The 22,226-nt window shown below is 36.5% G+C and overlaps 2 protein-coding genes and 1 pseudogene across 2 annotated transcripts in view; 1 reads left to right on the top strand and 2 right to left on the bottom strand.

Annotated features, from left to right (window-relative positions):
• Positions 1-22,226, top strand: part of Znf804b (zinc finger protein 804B) — a 523,478-nt gene that overhangs the window by 39,684 nt on the left and 461,568 nt on the right. The gene's annotated exons all lie outside the window — the stretch shown is intronic.
• On the bottom strand, positions 1,625-2,386 carry Tex47 (testis expressed 47). Its single transcript, XM_036180229.1, has one exon. The coding sequence runs from the start codon at positions 2,384-2,386 to the stop codon at positions 1,625-1,627; it is 762 nt and encodes a 253-aa protein (XP_036036122.1).
• LOC118579452 overlaps positions 7,313-22,226 on the bottom strand; it is a 201,734-nt pseudogene continuing 186,820 nt past the window's right edge.

Genomic DNA, 22,226 nt, shown 5'->3' with positions numbered 1-22,226 from the left:
ACACATTTTATCACTGTTGGGATATCCATCTAACAATAATGATTGGGTGCCTAGTAAGTGTTTACTTGTAGACATGTAGTAATGTACATAAATGAATGAATGGTAATTGATGAAAATCATTTACATACATATATGTTACAGTTCCAGACAACTGCACAATCATCTCAGGTCTGTAATTTGGGCAGGATTCCTAGGAAGAGTCCAACTTTATTCCATACATTTCAACTGGTCTTTCTTGCAATTCTGGAAGCAGATAATCAGGAACCATCAAGTCTCACTCAGCATCTCGTACTGGATTGTGGCTGTCATCTGGGCCCTTGCTGAGGATGTCATCTGGAAACTGCTTTATATATTCATAGCATAGTGCCTGGATTCTAAGAGCTTGGGTTCAAGTGAGCAAAGCAAGGCTCTTGGAATCTTGACTTAGCCTCGGAGGTTGCACATCATTGTTCCTGTCATACTCTGTTGGTTAAAGCAGGTATAAAGGCTGTCTGACTTTAAACATAATGCCTGTCGTATAAAATAGGAGGAATCTGAAGGTCACACTGTAAGAGGAGCATGTTGGATTGGATGCATGCATTAGACATTTTTGTATAATATTATGTGTCACAATTTTATGTCTAATTTAAATGTTTAAAATTAATTTTATGTTTAATTTTTAACCATATGCTGCACTTCTGGTCGCTATCTAACTTTAGAAAATACTTTTTTTTAAAAAAATATATTCACCCTGTCAATAAGATGCCATCTCACACAACAACATGGATTATTCACATCCTATAATACTGCTTACATATAATCAATAAGATTTAAAGTGGGCAAGAGCAATACCTTGTGTGAACATTGCTGCATCTCTGGAGACTGAAAAATGTCTGTTATACAGAGGAGTGCTCAATTAATCAATATTGCATAAGAATTATATTGAAATTTAATAGAGTTTTCTAGTTGTTTCAAAAATTCTTGTGTCTTTTAGATTTATAATAGCTTCAGTATTACTGATTATATAGGCCAGAATATGGGTGCTTGAGGATTATTTTCAGAGGTTGTGTTTTATTTTCTCTGATGTGGAGATTGTGCATTAATGATCTATTTACTTATGTTCTCCAAGTTCATTTTACCTCTTCCTAATATTCTATTTGCTTTATACCACATCTTATTATATATTACATTATATTACTTACATATATTATGGTTGCTTGTAAGTTTAAGTTACACATTTCTTAATGGTTAAACTGTAAGAAATGATCCACTCCTAAACATCTTTCTTCTACCACATAATAAAGACATTTTGTTAATTGTTGAGAGAATGCATGAGAACCTAAGTGCCTAAATGGTGTTAAATCCCTTTCAACTATACTTTCCTTAAAAGAAAAAAAATTATCCCATGAAAATGATGGAACTCAAATTTGTTAAACCCAATTACCTGAAAAAAATTATTGAACTTTGGATCAGAATGAGCAAATGTAGTCTGATGTTTGGCTTTAGATGTTTTAACATTCCATGTGCTTATTTAAATGTCATGCTCCCCCCCCTTTTTTTTTTGAAAGAGTAACTTTAGATATTTCTTTGTTTTTAAAGTTGTACAAAATCTTGATGAGATATGCACACACTATCTCTCCTCATCCTAAAAACGGGAAGGAGCTGGCCACACAATCTCAGAATCCAGGGTAATATGTATGGGTCTATTATACATATTTAAGAATGTTGCTGGGTCCATGAATTCTTCAGCCTTGCATAAGTACTCAATAGTTTGTTCTGGGAGGAGGAGATCAGGGGCAACTTGGTGCAAGTTGTCACCTGGTCCTTTCGTACCCACTTTCACGGTCTTGAAAAGGTGGAGTGCCAGTTTGTGAGTCATGGAGAGAAAGTCTGTGGTGACCTCTGCTAGAGACTGTGACTGGGTCACATCTTCTAGATACAAAACAGGGACTTTGATGACGGAAACATGCCACTGCATGAACAGCCTTGTGGGGATGTTATGAGAAGCAACTATAATTTTCACATTTTGGATCATATATTCTTTATCTTCCTTCTCATGGGCAACATAATCTAGAAGAATTCGGAAAAGTGTGCCGTTGGAGGTCTCAAGGATGTGCAGAAAAGTTTTTGAGTATATGAGCAATAATCCTGTAACTGCTTCTCCTAAGTGATTCTTCAGAATTGACTGGAACAATTTCTCATAATATTCAGAAATCTCTTTTTTCTCTAAGTTGGCTTGTACATAGCCCACAAGAAACATCCTGTGAAGGAGGAATTTCTTTAGCTGTAGCCTGTTTTTCTCTTCCTGAAGGTGCAAGTAATTGGTTCGAGGAACTTTGGGCATCAGAAGAGGATCTACCTGAAAATGTTTTTTGCTGGTCCTCCGATTATGGACATTTAAAGACATGATGAATCTTATTTCTTCTCCTAGATGATTACAAATCTCTCTGGTGATGAACTCTTATTTTTATTATTTCTTAAAAAAAAAAGCAACAACAACAAAACAGACAAACAAACAAAAGCAGGAGTTAACCATTTGTCAGGTGTTAATGAATAGCGAGCGATATTCCTACTCAGTGCTAGACACTGCCTTTGAAATGGAAGTGAATCTGAAAACAAGACTGAAGTACAGTGATCGTTTCTGAGTTTACCACGAAATAACTGTCATGCTTTAATAAAAGCCCTCTCTATGTAATGGTGATTACATATTATACTTGTGGCTTTTTTAATGGTGTTTCTAAGGCAAGTAATTTATCTAACATTCAAAATAAATTTAACTGGCCTGTAAAGAAAAAATAAATCAGGTGTACTCTGGCCATTATTAGTTTATTTAACATTTACTATCAACACTAAAAGTCAATAATCTTGCTTTAAAGATAACAGTAAACTTTTGAGAGAAAAAGTCAATTGTTTGGTTTATCCTTTTATCAGTAAATCTTTTCTTTTTTGCTGTTTTATTAAGGTTTAAATAAAAGCAGACTTTTGCTTTGACTGAATCCATGTCGCCTCCCCACTCCCAGACCACCTTAATTTCCTTCACATACCGTGTACATGTACCTGTCTTTGAGTTCCCTGGGCTTGACCTCTGTCATGCTTCCAACTGCCAGTGCCCCAATCCCTCAACTGTCCTATCTGGGGTTCTATCCCATAGGTCATGAAAGGAGTTAGAATGTCTTTGGCATCAAAGAGTCAGAGCACACACCAGTCCTAGATCCACCTTAATGAGAGTATCCCAACAAACACCTCAACAGCACTGTGGGTTGTGGAGGAAATGAGGGCTTCTTTTTCAGAATGCCTTTTGTTCCTTTTGGTTTTGTTTGTTTGTCTTGACACATACCCTTGCCTGTCAGACAGGTGGCAGATGTATGTCTCAGCTATGATAGTAGAGTTAGTACTTACCTATACTTTACTTACACACTAGTTAAAGACTGTAGGAACACATATCTGAATCTCTTTAATAATGAATCTGTTGTAAAAATGTTTTACAATACCATTTGGGGTACTTAATGTGAATTTAAGTTAATTTTTAGAATTGAAAATAAAATCACCTTTTAATATTATACTCACATGAGCTCTAAACAATAATTTTAATGTGACAAGGCTAGAAAACACTTCTATTTAATTAAAAAAATGAACCTTAGCGAACTTTTTTTTCTCCTGAGATTTTCATTATTCAAACTAATGATCTGATTTTAATAATTTGCAGTGATTAATTATTCCAGAAAGTGAAGGCTGAGAGGTGATTTAATAAATCTTTAATTGTGTGATACATAACAATCGACCATCATTTCTCACTCACTGTGATTCACCTCATCACTCACTGACTCTTCCCCAAGTGTTTCACTTAGTCAGTGCCTTGTCTGGGGCTGCTCCTCTCTCTATTCTCCTTATTGCTTTGTGAAACAGCACAGCTTTGACCACAGTCCCCAACAGCCCCTTTTCTAACTGGTTTCTTGAAACTGGATGTCCCTAATTTTTCCCCCAAATCCCTATCTGTGACCTAGTGCAATTCTTTTGGCATCCAGCTCTGGACAATGCTGATTATCATAAAGATAATTTATTACCACAAAGATTTCATTATCATATGCTGTTATCATAAAGACCTTACACTCTGCTTCCTTGAAGTGGCTCATTGGCCTCTGTATTCACTTTTATGAAGACATCAGAATGGTCCTCAATGCTCCTCCTGCCTCCTGACTGCATAATTGATTCAGTACATTGATCCCTCTGAGCTCATCTATGGACTGGGAATCTTCTTTCTCAAAAGCTTCAAGGTGGATGCAGCTAGTTGACACTAACAAAGAAAAAACTCAGCCCATTCAAGTATCTCCTCTTCACACAAGATTCTTTACCATTCTTTCCAGTCACTGACATACAACTCTTCTTCCCACAGACGTTAATTTAAATCTACTCTTTCAAAATTTAGGTACCAAGATTATAAATATTTTTTATTGAGTTCTTTTCCTTTGTAAAAATTGTCTATTGCTTAATGGTCAGCCCCTGAAAACATACATAGAAGTAACATCATACAAATCTAAAATGTTATATTTAGAAATACATATACATGTCTGTTTATGCAGGCATCCTCCACTGCTGTGTGTTCATAATTCCAATGACCATGCTGAGTACAGAAGGCAGTGTTTCACAGAAACCCTCCTCTTCCTCTGGCTTTTTGTTTCTTCTCCCACTCTTCCATCATGCTCCTTAAGCCTGAAAGCAGGGAGGACACTGTTGGACAGTAAGAAGAGAATCGGCAGGGGTGTGGGAGGATGGGAGGGGACAGTGGGTGGCACTTATGATCATGTGCAATGCATCCATTTATAAAACGAAAAAAATAAATAAAGGAAAAATAGAAACTGAAGAAAAAAAGAAATACATATACATACATATATATATTATATATATGGAATAATAATTAGTAAAAAAAACTTAGTGAATTTGAAGATGAACAGGGAATGTATATGGGTGGGTTTGGAGGGAGGAAAGGTAAGGGTGAAATGCTGTAATTATATTAGAATCTTAAAAAATAAAGTGACTAAACAATGAAAAGAAATTCCTTACTAATATCTGGACTAATTTTTGTCTCTTAGTTTTTATATAAAACCCATTTGTCTTGTCTTTCTATATGTCTTAAAAGTTAATCCTAAATTATATTTTTTTACCTCCTTTTAAATATTCATATTTTTCTAGAGGTGGCAGCTCACATCTTTAATCCCAGCATATGGAAGGCAGGGGCAGGTGAATGGGTCTCTGAGTTCAAGGCCAGTCTAGTCTACAAATCAAGTTCTAGAGCAGCCAGGGTGACATAGATAAAGCCTGTCTTGAAAAAAACAAACAAACAAAATCCTTATTTCAAAATGCATTTGAAATTTCACTGTCTCCTTCATACTCCTCTAGATTTCTCCAGCCCAAACATTAATCTCAGAGTATAAAATAAGAACCTGTATAATAATTCATAGTTATGTTTGTATTTTATAATGACTTTACAAAGTCTTTGCAGTACTTGAATACTAGAAAAGAAAGATCTACATTGAAAGGGCACAGAATCATTTATTACCAACCTCCAATACTGAATTAGACCAGAGTGAACATAGGGACACATAGCAGAATGTCTGCTACCTAATATTAGTACTTCTCATAGTCATCAGGAACTACCAAGAACCCCTTTCTGAATCCACAAAGTCAAACAAACCTTTTATATACAGGTGTGGTTCTTTCTCATCTGGCATTCTTTGTTTAGATCACAGTATCCTTCCAAACTTAGCCAAGGGCCAGCCTTCACAATAAGGTTAACTATGGGATTATTATCCTACTTTACATTTCTGCTGTCATTCATTATCTTTTTCTGGTTATAATACGTCCTCAGAAAGAACAAATAAGAAGAGAAGATAAGCTGCATGTGGGCTTTGAGTGAGATTTTGACTCACTTTCCACATTGCCACTGTCTTTTGGGGCTCCATTCATCTTGTGGTAAATAATGAAAAGTATATTTTAGTTCTTATCCCTCTCCTGTCTCTGCTTCCCTCTCATAAAGCCTGGTTACCCTGCATCGCTTTGGCTGAATTGCTTCCTTAAGATTTCTGTCTCTATTAGCATCACACCTGATAGCTCCCCTGCTTCTCTGGGGAATGAAACCTTTCTTTGAGACTCTACCTGCCTTTCTCACTCATACTCCTATAAGAAGGAGTTCAGTGGTGGTCTCCTCCCTCCTGAGGCATGGATTCTATCGCCCTTCTCTTCCACATATCTTTTTATTTCTAATATAAACCTAATAGAAAGATGGTTTTCCGCAGTTTAGATAGATAAATGATTTAATGTTTCAATTAAACCCATCATGTTTCAAAACATACTAATCTCTGAATAAAGCCTAATTGGTGTTAGATTTAAAAACAAATTATCATTTCTTTAATTTAAAACTTATCTGACTGTGACAATTTTGTGTGGTTTAATTTAATGTGTCTAAAACAATAGCTTTACTACCCTAGATGGTTATGCGGTTTGATTCTATTTCCCCAATGTACTTTTTCTCAAATGTTAGTTAGGTTGTTCACCTGAATTTTGGTACTATTGACACATGACTATCTAAAAAGTTTAAGTCATATATATCCTGCTTTCTTGCTTTTTTTCAGTCATACTAAAATGGCATCAGTAAAGAGAGGAAAGCAACAACATGCAGTTTGACCAGTTTCTGATTGATTGGAATGTATAACTACAATTGCAAACTTCTTAGTAGACACTCATCATCTGAGCTCCCAAGCACCACAGTCCTTCTTGTCCATCTCAGATGGTGACTCCAACAGAATTCTTCTCTGTATCAAGCTGGCTTAAGAGGCATTTGCTTTATTTTATCCAGAGTGATAGTTAGAGTGGCTGTCCAAGTTCAACTTTTAGGCATTTATTAGTAAATAGGAACTTGTGGTGTTAATCCTTTTCAATTATTCTACATATGCACCGTATTATTTCATACCAGCTTAGTTCTCATAACATGCTCATAACACATGTCAAAAAAGTCCATCTTGTGATTTTTTTTACAGACTTCATACTTTGGATTATTTCTGGAGTCGTGTTTTTTAAAACACTCCCAATGTCCTTTGTTTGTGTAGGACACATAGGCCAGAGACAGAGAAGATTAAACATCATTTATGGCCTGCAGTAGGTACCTTTCCACATACTCATTTAATATTCACAATAAGCCATCTTAGCATGTTTATTATATTATAGGCCTACCTTATGTAGGTGGACATTCTTTTCACAGTTTACAGAGAAGATGTTAAAATGGAGAATAGTTAAATAATTTACACATTATTTAAGTCTACTCTCATCAGCTTCCTTGTCATGCTTGCATTAAAACCCCACCCACCCCAGTAATGCTGTTTATATTGACATGGATCAGTTCCACACAGAAGTCAGTACATCCTGTTATAGCAAATTCTATTGCAAAGGCATGGCGGTCTCCTGGAATTCTCTACTATCAGGTTTGGTACATCTTTTAACTAACATACCAGAGTCCTTCACAAATTGCTGGCTTGGCTCAATACAGTGCATTATCTGACTTGTTATTGCTTGCTGGATGGCTACTTAAGAAGACAGAGATCCTATAGCACCCGAATAAAATAAATGTAAGGGAAATAGCTACATAATAACTATGAATCAACAGAATTTTCCTACTCTCATTGGCTGGTCATTTATCCCAGATTTATTGACAGTTTGAGCACTGTGCAAGATGTGAACACATAAACTCTTCCTAATTTCAGGGAAGTAGAGTCCAGTAGGGGTTATGAAATTTTTATGAGTCTCAGATGTTCTTAGAAAGGTCAGGTATATAGAGGACGATGTTCCCTACTTTAGGAATATTGAAATAGAAAGGATAGATAGGTTTTCCTAGTGACAGAGTTCTTACATTAACACCATCTTAAGGGGAACATGTCTGTCTCAGTCACTGTTCTTTTGCTGTGACGATGAGACAGTGTAACCAAGGCATTATAGAAGAAAAACATTTAATTGGATGCTTGCTAACAGTTTCAGAGGGTAAGTCCATGACCATTATGGCAGGAAGCATGACATCAAGCAGACATGTATGGTGCTGGACTAGTAGCTCAGAGCTTACACTTGATCCAGAAGTGGGAAGCAGAAAGATGGAGAGATTGGGCCTAGAGTGGGCTTTTTAAACCTTAAAGCCCATCCCTAGTGATACACTCCTCCAAGAAGACCACACCTCTTAATCCTTTCTAAACAGTTCACCAACTGGGAACCAACTCTTCAAATGTACCAGTCTATGGGCACCATTCTCATTTAAACCACCACAGAGGTATGGGGTGCCTTTGAAGATATCTCTTGAATTCATGCTTTTAGAATGTATGGTTGTCAATAACTAGACTTGATTCCACAGAGAACAGCTGCTCTACTTTAACCTTTCATCTGTGCTTCAGATTAGAGGAAATGAGGACTATTTCCTTTAACTTCATTATGTTTCAACACAATTGAACCACCAGTCTAACAGAAGAAATGGTCTATGTAACGTAGCTAACACTTGGGTAAAGCCGTCCACTAAAAGATCATACTCTTGTCAGACTAAGTAGACAGTTTCATGGAACACACCAAAAAAATTTGTTACCAAATCACTAGCGTTAAAGCTTTACCAAGAAATAATTTTACACTGCTTTCTTTAGCATGTTATACTGTCCATTCCCTCCCTCCCTCCCTCTCTCTCTCTCTCTCTCTCTCTCTCTCTCTCTCTCTCTCTTTCTTTCTTTCTTTCTTGTTTCTTTCTTCCAAAAGGAGTATGAAATAGTCTTTGGAAATATTTGTCAAAGAAAGCACAGGGACACTTCTTAAATTTAAATATTTAATATATATCTACTGTCTGTTAAAATGGGTCTGAACATTGGACATATTCTTGAAAATATATTCTCATATGAAAATTTTATTTAGTTTTTGGGTCTGAAGGCCCCATGACTAGTTAATATAGAAGGGAAGTATCATGGTAAAATATATAAACAATGAACATTGAGAGAAAAGAGTCCTGGAACCTGCCTCAAGAATAAGCATTTAGATAGGTGTCAATGATATATGTGGCATGGGTAAGGGTGATGAAATCAGAGAAGGCAGGGGAAGACACTAAACTTGAAGTGTGAGCACATGTTGAGTTATGAAATGAGACATGTCTTTAAAAAAAAAAGGCAATAGTCTCTTACGGCAGCTACAACAATCTATAGATCTCCAGGCTGGGGAAATGTCTCAATCACAGTCAATAGCACTAAAAAGTGTGACTTATTATCTTTAAAGTGAAGCCTATACCATAGTTTAGACCTGGAACATCCTCTTGGTCTTCATGTGCTCTATGGTCTCTGTTATTTTGTGAATGGTGAACTATTTCCAGGACGAAGATCATTAGTTGTTAAAAGTGATCATGGAACTCTGGCCTCCTCTGACCTCATTCATTGTTTGCTGGCTGCCCTGAAGTGTGTGTCTTACTCTTCTACCACATAGTCCAGATCTCAGCCAAGGGCTGCTCTGCCACAGAAATCAAGGCAACTGAACCGATGACTGTAGCCAGAAGTTTTCTGGTCCCACCCAGTCCCATAGCTGCCATTATTATAATCACTCAGAAGCTTATATTAATTATAAACTGCTTGGTCTATGGCTCAGGCTTCTTGTTAGCTAGCTCTTTGATCTTAAATTAACATATTTCTATTAATCTATGTTTTGCCACATGGCTATTGCATTACTGAATGGTTGACATGTTGCTCCTTGGGTGGCAGGTTGGTGTTTGCCTTGATTCTGCCCTTTTCTCCCTGTATCTCTCTTGAATTTCCACCCTGGCTCTTTTTCTGCCTTACAATAGGCCAAAACAACTTCCTTATTAACCAACAGTAGCAACACATAGTCACAGCATACAGAAAGACCATCTCACTGTAGATGAGCACAGGCTGAAACCTTTAAACTGTGAGAAAAACCAACATTGTATCTCTGTGTATTTTCTTACCCTAACAGGAAGCTGATCAGCATAGCCCATCCATTTGTGTTTGGCCAACATCCTTACAGTATTTAGACCTAATTTACTTTAAGAGAGAGGAGGTGGGGTTGAGGATTGAGCTCAGTGGTAGAGCACTTGCCTAGCAAGCTCAAGGCCCTGGGTTCGGTCCTCAGCTCTGGAAGAGAGAGAGAGAGAGAGAGAGAGAGAGAGAGAGAGAGAGAGAGAGAGAGAGAGAGAAGAGGCTAACTACCAGTGTTGTAAACCCGGTGTGTCTTTAAATATGTGGTGGATAATTGCTTGTAAACATAGTTCATTACTTAGTCATAACTGGGAGATCTTCATCAAATCCCTTGCCTCAGGGATTGGAGAACTTGGCGGAAGAGGTGGCAAAAAAATTATAAGAGCCAGGGGATGGAGGACACTAAGGAAACAAAGAATTTAGACAGAACAGGACTGATGGGTATATGAACTCACAGAGACTGTGGCAGCATGCACAGGGCCAAGATAGGTTTAAGCCAGATGGGGTCCCAATGCTGAGAGGGGAAGTGGACACAGACTCCTGCCCCTAATCAAGAAGCTATCTCTAAGTGTCAACTGTTGGCAAAGGAAAAATTAGTTTTCCCCCAAGGAGAATCTCTGGGTATACAAACTGCCTGAAGAGTAGGTACACTCCATGGCCAGCAATAGATGGCCAACACAAAAAGAAAGAACTCAATGATAATTTTGCAGGGTTCTTATTCCATAATGCTTAGTCTGGCTTCTTTTTTATATCTTTGCCTTACAAGTGTTTTGCTTGTGCATTATAGTTTCGATTTGTGCTAAGGTTTCCTCTCTAGGTGAAGGTAAGTGTAGCCAGGAGGTAAGTTATTGGCCTGGGTTATAGAGTAACTGGAAGGGGAGAGTGAAAGGTAAGTAAAAATGAGTTCATAGAGACTCAAATGCCACACTCAGAGTTTAGATTTTATTCTCTCAATAAAAGCAATTGAGTATATGTAATTATGTCTACTTTTGGAAGTTGTCTCTGAAAACAACACATTCAAGGTGGGAAATACGAGTAGCACTGAGAACGCTTTGTCTTTGGCAATGGAAGTCTTATCTTCAGTTAATTGAATAATAGATTGACTTAACTTTTCTAGAAAGTAATTTGTCAATTTGAATCATAAGTCATTTTTTTTTTACATTTTGTCCAGTAGTGCCTTCCCTAAACACTGATAATAAAGAAGAGAAGAAACAATTAATAACCATTGTAGTGGAAAAACAAGTTATATTATATTGGAGTTGACCTGGGTGAATTCACATATAAATGAAGATGGGAATGTGAGGATTCAGGACTCGTGATGGATTTAACTTTTGTCTTCACTGAGGGAAGAACTGAGCATGTAGGAAGCTCTGTGGCCATGACATTCAAATGATGGTAAAAGCATTTGTGGAACATGTTCATTGATGAATCACAGAAAGAGCCAACAAAAGAGCAGAAATAGATGGAAAATAAAGGCAGGTTCTGAAGGTCAATACAGAAGGGAGGTTTCAAAGAAAGGGGAAAGGTATTTAAGGTTTGCTATGACCTTAATATGCCAATTCCAGTTTTTCTGGGGCATTTTAGATAAAGTATTTTTAAAAGTAGATGGTTCAGAGGAGTCCAAATAGTTAAGTGAGGCACAGTAGAGTGCCTGGTCAGAGGGTAGGCGCTTCTCTCAAGCATTTGTTAGAAAAAAAGTGTGCAGATATTTGGATAGCAAATTGTAGAGGAAGAAGATTATAAGGTAACTATGCAGTACCCAGGCTTCTCTGTACTGAAAACAAGCATTCTAGTTTCTCCCCCAACTGCTACTATGATTTGTGGGAATCTAAAAACATGATGCATTATATGCCTGGAAACATCTTAAAGTAACAGGCTATACCACCATCTTCTAGACTATAAATAATACTAAACTCTGAAGTATGTTCATGTTTCCTTTATTATCTAGTTTTCTGTTTCTGTGGCAGACAGTGCATGAGTTAGTAATATACTTGTTGGATATATGTCAGGTGATCTAATCACAGGCAACTTTACCATGACATAAAATCTTTGAGGGACCTGGATGTGTTAAATATCCAAAAGGTAGTATGCATCGAATAACGTCTTTGCAATTCTAATACTAATATCAACTGTGTATATTTTCAGTTAGGTAAAAACATCTTCAATAAGTGAGCATCTTTTTCAAGCTTGCTTTTGGTTTATCTTTATTTAATTGTTACATTATATGGAAAAAATAGGGCTACTCTACTTTTAGACCTAGAAGGAGTTTATCACCAATACAAATCATACCCCAGTTAAGGGAAATGCAGCACAAGCAAGCTTAGTGCCCTTACACCTCCAAGTTGTTTACCTTATAACAGTGTTGACAAAATATTTACATGAAAGCCTCAACAGGGACATGATGCCAGACAGATGATAGATGTTTTGATGACAGCATAGTGCTAGAACTTTCCCAAAATTAATCATTTAAATTCAAATGATGTAGTACTCAGTAGACATTAAATGTTATTTTAGGAAAAGAAGTAATATAATGAGGTTCTATGCTTGTTGGTGAGTAGTTTAATGAATATTTCTGGTCTATTTGGCAAGGCAAAAAAAAAATCTTGTAGTCAGAAACACCTACTAAAATATTATGACATCCTGAACATGTAATGAGAATTTTTATTAGAATTTATAACTTTAACAATTATTTGTTTAATGAGTAATGTCTATCAAACTCTTTGTAACCATATTATTTTTAATTTATGTAACTAGAAGAATAGTAAAAGGAACATAAAGTATTTGTGCAGATTGACTCTGTCCTAGATCCCTAAACAGTTTCCCAAATTTATTTAACAACCACTTTTATCCTGAAACTGTTTTCAGTCACTCTAAATTCAGAGACATATTCCCATTCAGACTCAGGGAACCAACACATATTTTCAGAAACCAAGTTTAGTAACATTAACAACAACGTGAACATAAAAAAACTAATGCAGTAGTGGATCAGTCTTTAATACATATACTTAAAGGCACAACCTTTTTTTGGGGAGAGGGCATGTATTTTTTCAAAGTAGGGTCATGGAATGAGGCAAGATAGGGGTGGTGTTGTTAAGTCAAGAGTATGAGTCCCCATGGGTGAAGAGCACCTCAATGGACAAGGTAAAGTTGCCTGCGATTAGACCGCCTGACATAATATCCAACAAGTGTATTTCTAAGTCACGTACTGTACTGTCCTTCATCTTGCTTTGTTGTCCTGGACTGGGGCTACATAAATAATTGTGTGGTGCATGCCACTTCTTTTATTCTTCATCTCAATAAAACAGGCACCTCTCCCCTTTATGGAGGCCACAACTGGCCTCTTGGAAATCATTTCAAAATGGATTCCTGTTTCACAAGAGATTTTCCAGGCAAAGTAGCCTCCTTCACTATGTGCCTGTGCTCTAAAATCCAATCACTCTGTGCTTCTTTTAACTGTGGGAGATTTTAAATAATCCATTTTATAGGCTACAGTTTGAACTAAATAAGGACTTAACTGCTAGCCTAATGACCTAATTACTAAAAATATAATCTATATGTGAATATTTTACATTCTTTGTGTGATTTTCTGTTTTTATTTGACTCCATAACTTCTACTGTTTAATTGTGGCATACCAGAGAAATCCATAATCAGACAAAGCAAATAAAAACACAACTATCAATGCAAAATTCTCCAAATCATGTTAGGGCCAAATATGAAAATCATTCAATTTTTAGACTCTTTAGAATCATTAACTCTTTCAATCAAGTAATTAGAAATATATGTACACACACACACTACACACACACACACACACACACACACAATTTTCAAGTATCTGCTGACATATCTTACCCTCTAGCACTGGAATTACAGGCCAATGCTAGCAGCCTGATGTGGAACTAGTAACAGAACCCATTTCCTCTGAGAGAACAGCAGGTGCTTCTTTCTGCTGAGCCCTCTCTCTAGACCCACTGAACATTAATTAACTCTCTGTGGTGACAGTTACTTAAAATTGATACTAAATTCCTTCATGATGAATTAAATCCTTCATATATTGCTCAAAATACTATACCTATTTGCTAAGGACTTATACCAATCTCTCTCTCTTTATCTCTGTGTGTTTCTGCCTCTGTGTCTCTGTCGCTATGTCTCTGTCTCTGAGTCTCTATCTCTCTCTGTCTTTGTCTTTATTTCTGAATTTTTTTTTTTTTTTTTTTTTTTTTTTTTTTTTTTTTAACCAATAAGCCACATCATAGTAGAAGAAAACATAATTTTTCAGCTTTGGTTTTTGACCAAACTGAATATCTACCTTGGGTCCCAGGGTCAAAGGGCTGTGGGAGGAGATTCTAAGGAGGTGGTAGAGGTTAAGACACATGGTGTGACTTGTGTTTAGTGATTCATTCTTAGATGGTAGATTTGCCTCCAGTGATCTATTTTGGAGCCAAGCTAGTTTTGCAATTTTTATAAGGTCACTTCCTAAGACCCATGTCACATACTAGCAAGGAAATTTCTCTTGGTCATGTTTTCCAATACTGAATTCAGGTGTGGATACCTTCTCTGGTATACCTGAATATCTTCTCTGGTTTCAAAAATACATTTGTTGTTTTTGTTTTGTTTGTTTGTGTTTTTTTTTAAATAAATAATTGACACTTTTTTGGACTAAGCACAATTTTATACTTTTAGTCTTTATTTTAAAATGTCACTTTTAGGGGAAAAATCTTTTTAGGGAAAACAAAAGCATAGTTATACTCTGCAAATTCTGAAAAGCAAATGCAGCTATCATTGCCATTCTCTATCTCTAGTTACTAATTTACATGACATAATTTTCTTACTACATTTTAGAGTTTAGGAGTTTTCTGAGATTTTATATAAAAACAAGTAACAAAAAATTTATGTCATGAAAATCTCAAGAAGGATGAACACTATCCCAGCAGGTGATAGAAGAAGGAAATAAAACTCAACTAGAATTTTCCTGTCCAAGGGCTCGGGATTCAATCTCCAATGCCTTGTGTGACTTGAGGAGGAGACAATGGCCTCTCTGAATACTTTATGACAATGGACAGGGAGAGTTGCTGAGGCAGTAGCCGGGAAATACAATCAACCTGTGTGAAGGCAGCACCTATTTATCTTAAATTAATCATTTTTCCTGAGCAGGCAGATGATAATCCTGGGGCTGATGTCAATGTCTTTTTTTTCATGACACAGATACAATTGCAGCTTTGCTGTTTCTGTGTTTCTGTGAGAGTCAAGTGGTATGAAAGATCTTAAACTGTAATTCTTACATCATTACAAATTGCTTGTTAGATTTTTTTTTTTTTAATTCTTGGGATTGAAATCAGTAAATAATTGTTTCAGAAATAAATCACTGGTGTATTAAGCCCATTTCACTTTTCTGCCAGAAGGGTGTAGGCAAAGGTTTCCTAAGTAGAATAATTTTTCTTCATCATTATTAAACCCTCCAGTTGATAGAATTCTTACAATTGAAGTGGAAAAATCTCTACAATGCTGCTTCACTCTGTAGGTAAAAAAGTCCATGTTGTTAATGCAGCCTGGAGGGTGAGCAGCAATATGGTGTCATCCCCACCATGCCTGATACAGGCATCCCCAGAGGATACACACAGGAGGTCAGCCACTGAGTCAGTATGTACTGTAGACTTTCTTTCCCTCTGCTGGAAGGAAAAGCAGTGGAGTGAGAGAAAAAGAGAGAGATAGGAAGCATGTATTTACACTCCAGGTTTCACTAGTAAGTATCATCATGTCTCCTCGTCTTGAGGTAGGATATAAGAATGCCATGGCCTCTTTGGACCTCCAAAGTGACATGTCGAAGGTTTAACCATCTTTCTTACTCTTGTTTTATCTGCACAATAAATGTAGAGACATGAATATGCTAGGATAAAGAAACTTTAGACATGGGATTAAAATCTACAAATTATATTCCATTTAATTTAATCAATATTCTATACATATGTGTATACATACATATACACATTTTATATCTCTATATATGTGTGTGTGTGTGTGTGTGTGTGTGTGTGTGTGTGTGTGTGTGTGTGTGTACAGTTTATTTTCCCAGTGAAAGGGGGGAATCCAAACAGAATTTAAAACTAAATGAAATAGTGTCCTAACAGACTGGCTTTTATCAAGCAGTACACTTAGAAGGGTGAAGATCAACTTATGTTTAAAATTAGTCAAAGCTATAGTTTTGGGCTATGGGGCTGTAGGAGTGAGAAGCCCAGCCCTTCCAAGTTATTAAATTCCTCTTAAAGACTGAAGATACAGGATGGGGTGTCCCTTGTAGCCCTGACAACTGCAGTGTAACTGGTCCTGCACCTCCATGTCAGTGAAGCTGGCGACACCCTGTTTCCTTCTCAGAGAACAAGCTTTTAATATCGAGAGAGTTGTAATTTGTAGGGTAATGTTCTAAAAGAATAAATTTTGGCAGCAATATCTTGGCATTAGGAATAGATTTGCAATACTGATTTTTTTTTTTTTTTAGTGCTATCTAGTGTGTTAAGAAAACCTGGCTTTCTGAACTAACAAATTAGCTGTGGATCCCGCTGAGAAAGGGCTACCATGTATCCCTGACTCATTTTCCTCACATACCATTTTATAAGATTCAAGTTATTTACATTTAGAAAATAAAAATAAACAGCAAGATAATACATCAATCTTCTGTTGATGAGAAATCATTAACCACCCATATCCTATGATCCTCCCCAACAGTTGCAGCTAAGTAAGTTTTGTTTTTATGTATAGTGAATTTTATTTGACAAGCAACATTGTTATTACACCACAGAAACTTCTTGTACTTTTTCTGGACTTATATCATCTATCTTGCTTTTGCCACTTAATATTATATTTTTGAATGTCTTTATTATTAATAAAAACAAACATATACAAAAGTACATGAAACTGTCATTAACATACTGTAAGCTACATACACCATTGGTAAAGCATCAGCCATAACACAGAAGTACTGTGCTTGCTGGTTGTATAGCTTTCATCATACAGATGAATTGAATATCAGCCAAATCATGGCATTAGGCATTCTGAATTACCTACGAATTTTTTGTTAAAATAAGCAACAGCATATGAATATTTTTAAATCTCAATTTTTATTAATTCACTTCATAATTAGGATAATACACAGGTGATAACATGAAAAAGTAATCATTTTGTAAGTGTTTGAAACATACTGCAAGGTGTTCCACAGAGCGATGAACCATTTGCCTAGTGATTAAATGCGATACAAATGAAACTTAAGGCCAAGTTACAGACAGACATTACCCTCAGTGTCATAACTGAGAACTACCCTTTCCTGTAGTTAGAATTAAAGATTTCAAAGATTTAAAAAAAGTATTTTGTTATCAGCCATGCTTGAATATGAAATAAAAGATGCTCTAATGTGATTTCTGAGAAAATCTAGTACAGAAACTCCCGCAGGGCAGAACGCTGCAGTCATGTTGTTAAGAATATCAGTTTGAAAACTCTTTGATGGTCACATGATATGCTGGGTGAAACATTCTTACAGAGCATAGACAGGTTCTCCTCTTCACTGCAGCTGGTGCAGGCGCTCTCACCAGAGTAACTCACAACAGGTAAGAAGGCTACAGACTTCTTGAACTGAATACAGTTTGGATGTAATAGTTGGTGAGCTAGACAATAACCCTCCCTTCTGAACCTAGGGAAGATCAAAATTCCTCAATGATAGCATACAGCTTTAATCCTAGTATTCGGGAAGAAGAGACTCATCCAGATCTCTGTGAGTTCAAGGCCCCACTGGGAAGAGACAGGTGTGGTGGCACACACCTTAAATTCCAACACTAGTTAACCATAGAGGTCTGGAGGTCTGAACGGAAAGACAGGAAGTGATGTAGCTGGGTGGAGAGAGGAAGTGAGATGCAGAACAGAAAGGCATTTGGTGTGGGTATACAGGAAGTAGGTCTCTTTGTGGATTTCTAAGTGGTGAGAATATAGCTGGTTTCGTTTTGCTTTTCTGATCTTTCAGATTTTATCCCAATATCTGGCTCCAGGTTTAGCAATTCGGGTTACATTCACTAGCTACATTAAACATTGTTTATACTGATCAGAACAATTGTTATTAAAACATCACAGGGAAAATTTATCAAGATATATAAAAGTAAGAACCCTTGTGTGTTATTAGTAAGGTTATAAAATGATACAGCAATGGGAAACATCATGAAGGTTCTTCAAAACTAAAAATAGAATTGGCATATGACTGAGTAACTCCAGTTCTGGGGTATATAAAAAACAGTTGAAAGCTAGGTCTCGTAGAAATGTTTGCTTATTCATGTCCACAGTAGTCCTAGTCACAGTACTAAGAAATGGAAGCAATAAAAATGTCCTTTGATAGGGGGCTTTTGGATTTAAAAAAAAATGGTGCATGTACACCTTTAAAAAAGACAGGAACCATTTACATGGTCCAAAATTAGTGGACACTAAGAAAAGTAGAATAAATAAAATAAGCCAGTCACAGAATGAAAATTAATGTTTGATTCCCTTTAATGAGGTATCTAAAACGTCAAAATTATACACAGAAAATAGATGGTGGTCACCAAGGTCTGAGAAAAAAAGAGTAAAGGAAGATTTGTCATTTAACAGGTACATAGTTGCAACTCTGCAAGACAAAATGATCTCTAGCTTTCACAACAGTGAGTATCCTGCACACTGTGGCCAAGTGCAGTGGAAATGTTAGGATGGAAGATCTTATACTCTATTCTCTTAGCCCTCATAAATACATTAACTTGATTATGATATATTTCAATAAATATAGGAAGCCACGTATAAAATTTTATATCCTATCCTCTCTTATTTTTACTGAAAGTTGAAGATGTTCTCTCAAGATCCACATGGCCTGATATATTCTCATGACTGACATGAACCTTCTTAGAGATGGTGAATGGCTTATGTAATTGCTGTAAGCATATCCACTCTAAGACTGAGCAAGTGTGTGTATTTATTTATGGTCTTAAATGCTGAAGAGAAATGGTGAATTTGTACTAACAGACTTTACCCTAAACTTCTTGACATAGTTCATGTGCCGTCAGACAGACTAGTGTTTAAAAAAACTAAAAAAGAAGAGATTTCTGCAAGTGTGAAGATTTTGGTATACTTCTTGGCATTAATCTCTGCTTTCAGGAACTGGCTAATATCAAGTTACTAAATGTAGCTGGGAAATCCTTTGTCAAATTAGTTGGGCTTTTCATAATCTGCTAAAAAATTAGGGCATGTATCTTTGTTTTGCTGAGATACAATAGCTGTGGACTCTTATCTAACCAGACTGAATTGGCACATGAAGGAATACAGCGTCTTCAGGATAATGTGTCATTTATTTCATGTATGAGTCAGTTACAGAAGATATTTATTCTTATTCTGAGGTCTGACATATAATCTTCCTGATTATACAAACGTGTAAAGTAGCTCCCCTGTCTACTAGGTCTCTTCTCTCTCTCTCTCTCTCTCTCTCTCTCTCTCTCTCTCTCTCTCTCTGTCCCTCTCTTTCTCTTTCTCTCTCTCCTTCATCTCCTACACACGCACATGCAAAATCATGCTAATGCTGAGAGCTTCCAAATATTCCACAGATAAGATTTTGGCCAGAGTCCTTGAAGCCGACAACTCAGCTCTTATGAAAACCCAGTCTGAGGTACAAGTTTGTTCTTGGTTTTATTACTGTTGTAGTCTTAACCTATGAATCAGATCCTGGCAGCAATTTTCACAGTTTGAAATAAAAAAAAAATAAAAACAGGTATAAATCCCACCTCTTGTGTTGTATAGAGCAAACCATGGTGATATATCTAAATTCCTCATGTGATGACTGACACCTAATAAGATTTAATTAATTTCTTTGTTCCCTGAAGGGGTACTTGCATTTTTACTTTAAATTTTGTTTCCTTAACTTTATGTTCATGTTGTATGGACTCAAATTTCTTTTTTTTCTTGAATTTTATTAATACTATTAAAATACTGAAATTTATTAGTTTTTGGAGAAAAATTTCCATAGAACATAATGTAAAAAGTTAATAGCAAAGAGTTCTGTAGTTCTCTGGCTTGTTTTCCATTGTTTACTTATCCTTAACATGGTGTGAAAATTGGTCTGAGACATTTCAGACAAAGACTGTGTATATATGAGCCTCGGTAATTTCTGCAGTGTGTCTACACTATGAACCAATTGACATGTACAGGCTGCATGAAGCATCCTGTGCATTAACTTGGCAGTCTCTAGCTGTGATGATTACATACTCATCTAAAGACACACAAGGTTTATTTATGGAAGTACATTCTCTTGCTTTTACAACATAATTCTACTTTAGAAGTAATGGCAATTTTTATATAAATGTAATTTCTGCAGTGTAAAGTTCTAGAGTGCTTTGTCTAGCCTTACCTTACTTCAGTAAGCAAGTTTTCAGTGTTAATTAATGTTGAAAACAAAGTCTTAAATGACAAAAAGATGAGCAAAGATTTGAGCAGTTCGTTGCCTGTTCTTTATCCTTAGTGATTAATACATAGCTTCTGGTTTTCCACTTGAGAATGAATCATGTCCTGATATTTTCAGAAATTAAAACAAAATAGAAAACAAACAAACAAACAAACAAACAACAACAAAAAACTATGAGTGAGCAGTAGTGACTCATGCCTTTAAGCCCAGCACTTCAGAGGCAGAGGCAGGAGGGTCTCTGAGTTGAAGGTCAGACTGGTTGCCAGAGCAAGTTCCAGGATAGTCAGGACTACACAGAGAAACCCTGTCTTGAATGCCCCTTCCAAAAAGCACCCCAAAACCAACCAAACAAGCAAAAAACCAAAACAAGACAATAACCACAAAAATCATACAAATGTAATCACATTAAAAACATATTTAAAGGAAATATCATCTTCCAGATGCAACAGGGTCAATGAACATATGACCTTAGAGCCAGCAGCAGCACAAAAAATAACTGTAGATGTTCAAGTGAGACAAAATCCTGTTATGGAAGAGAGGAACTAGAAATAAAGTCTACCCCTAACCAAGAAGCTACTTGCAATTAATACCTGCTTATGGTGGTATTGTGTTCCCTGAAATATTATACACGCTAATAAACTTATCTGGGGTCAGAGAATAGAACAGCCACAATATTAAACATAGAGGATAGGCAGTGGTAGCACACACCTTTAATCCTAGCATTCCAGAGGTAGAAATCCCTCTGGATCTCTGTGAGTTCAAGGCCACATTGGAAACAGCCAGGCATGGTGACTCACACCTTTAATCACAGAAAGTGAGCCTTTAATACCAGGGAGTAATGGCAGAAAGCAGAAAGGTATATAAGGCATGAAGACCAGAAACTAGAAGCTTTTGGCTGGTTAAGCTTTTAGGCTTTTAGCAACAGTTCAGCTGAGATCCATTCAGATGAGGACACAGAGGCTTCCAGTCTGAGGAAAACAGGATCACCTGAGGAATTGGCAAGGTGAGGAAGCTGTGGCTTGTTCTGCTTCTCTGATCTTCCAGCATTCACCTCAATACCAGGCTGTGAGTTTGTTTTATTAATAGACTCTTTAAGATTCATGCTACACCTGCTGGGCTAGGGAAATCAGTTATCTTCACTGAACTGACGTGTGTGTGTGTGTGTGTGTGTGTGTGTGTGTGTGTGTGTGTGTGTGTGATGTGGTAGTCCATGGGAGGCCCCATGTTCAGTTGGTCAACACAAGTAGGACAGCATATAGATTTATTTAAGTCTATTTATTGTGTGTGTTTGTGAACTTCATTGGGTTTTGGTTTTGATTTTGATTTTTAGGAGAGAGAAAGAACAGGAAGTTGGGTAGTGGGAAGGAAGGGGAAATCTGGAGGGAATGGAAGGAGGGAAAGAATATGATCAGAATAATGATATGACTTCTCTAAAGATAAAATATACTTGAAAGGTCACTCTATTATTTTAATGTTATCTTTTTATTTGTGTTATTGTGCTTTTCATTAAAAAATAAGTATAGACAAAAGTTGGATACAGAAAAAAATAAAAACCCGTGGTAAATGCTGGAAAACATTTTAGGCATTTTCAAGTAAAGCTAGAAGTTAGGAAACCATCAAAATGTGTGTCAGTACTAGTAGAATATGTATGTACATTAATGAATTCAGACACATTACAAAGAATCCACATATACACACAGAACATACATACACATATGAAACAAGCTCAAGATGACAGAAAAGTTCTGCGTCCTCTGGCCACTCCAAGAACTTCTGGGGCCACTAACTCTCAGAG

This window comes from Onychomys torridus, chromosome 3 (genome assembly GCF_903995425.1).
Source record: "Onychomys torridus chromosome 3, mOncTor1.1, whole genome shotgun sequence".
NCBI lineage: Eukaryota > Metazoa > Chordata > Mammalia > Rodentia > Cricetidae > Onychomys > Onychomys torridus.
Note: the sequence above shows the minus strand (reverse complement) of the source record. Positions and strands in the feature narration are given on the sequence as shown.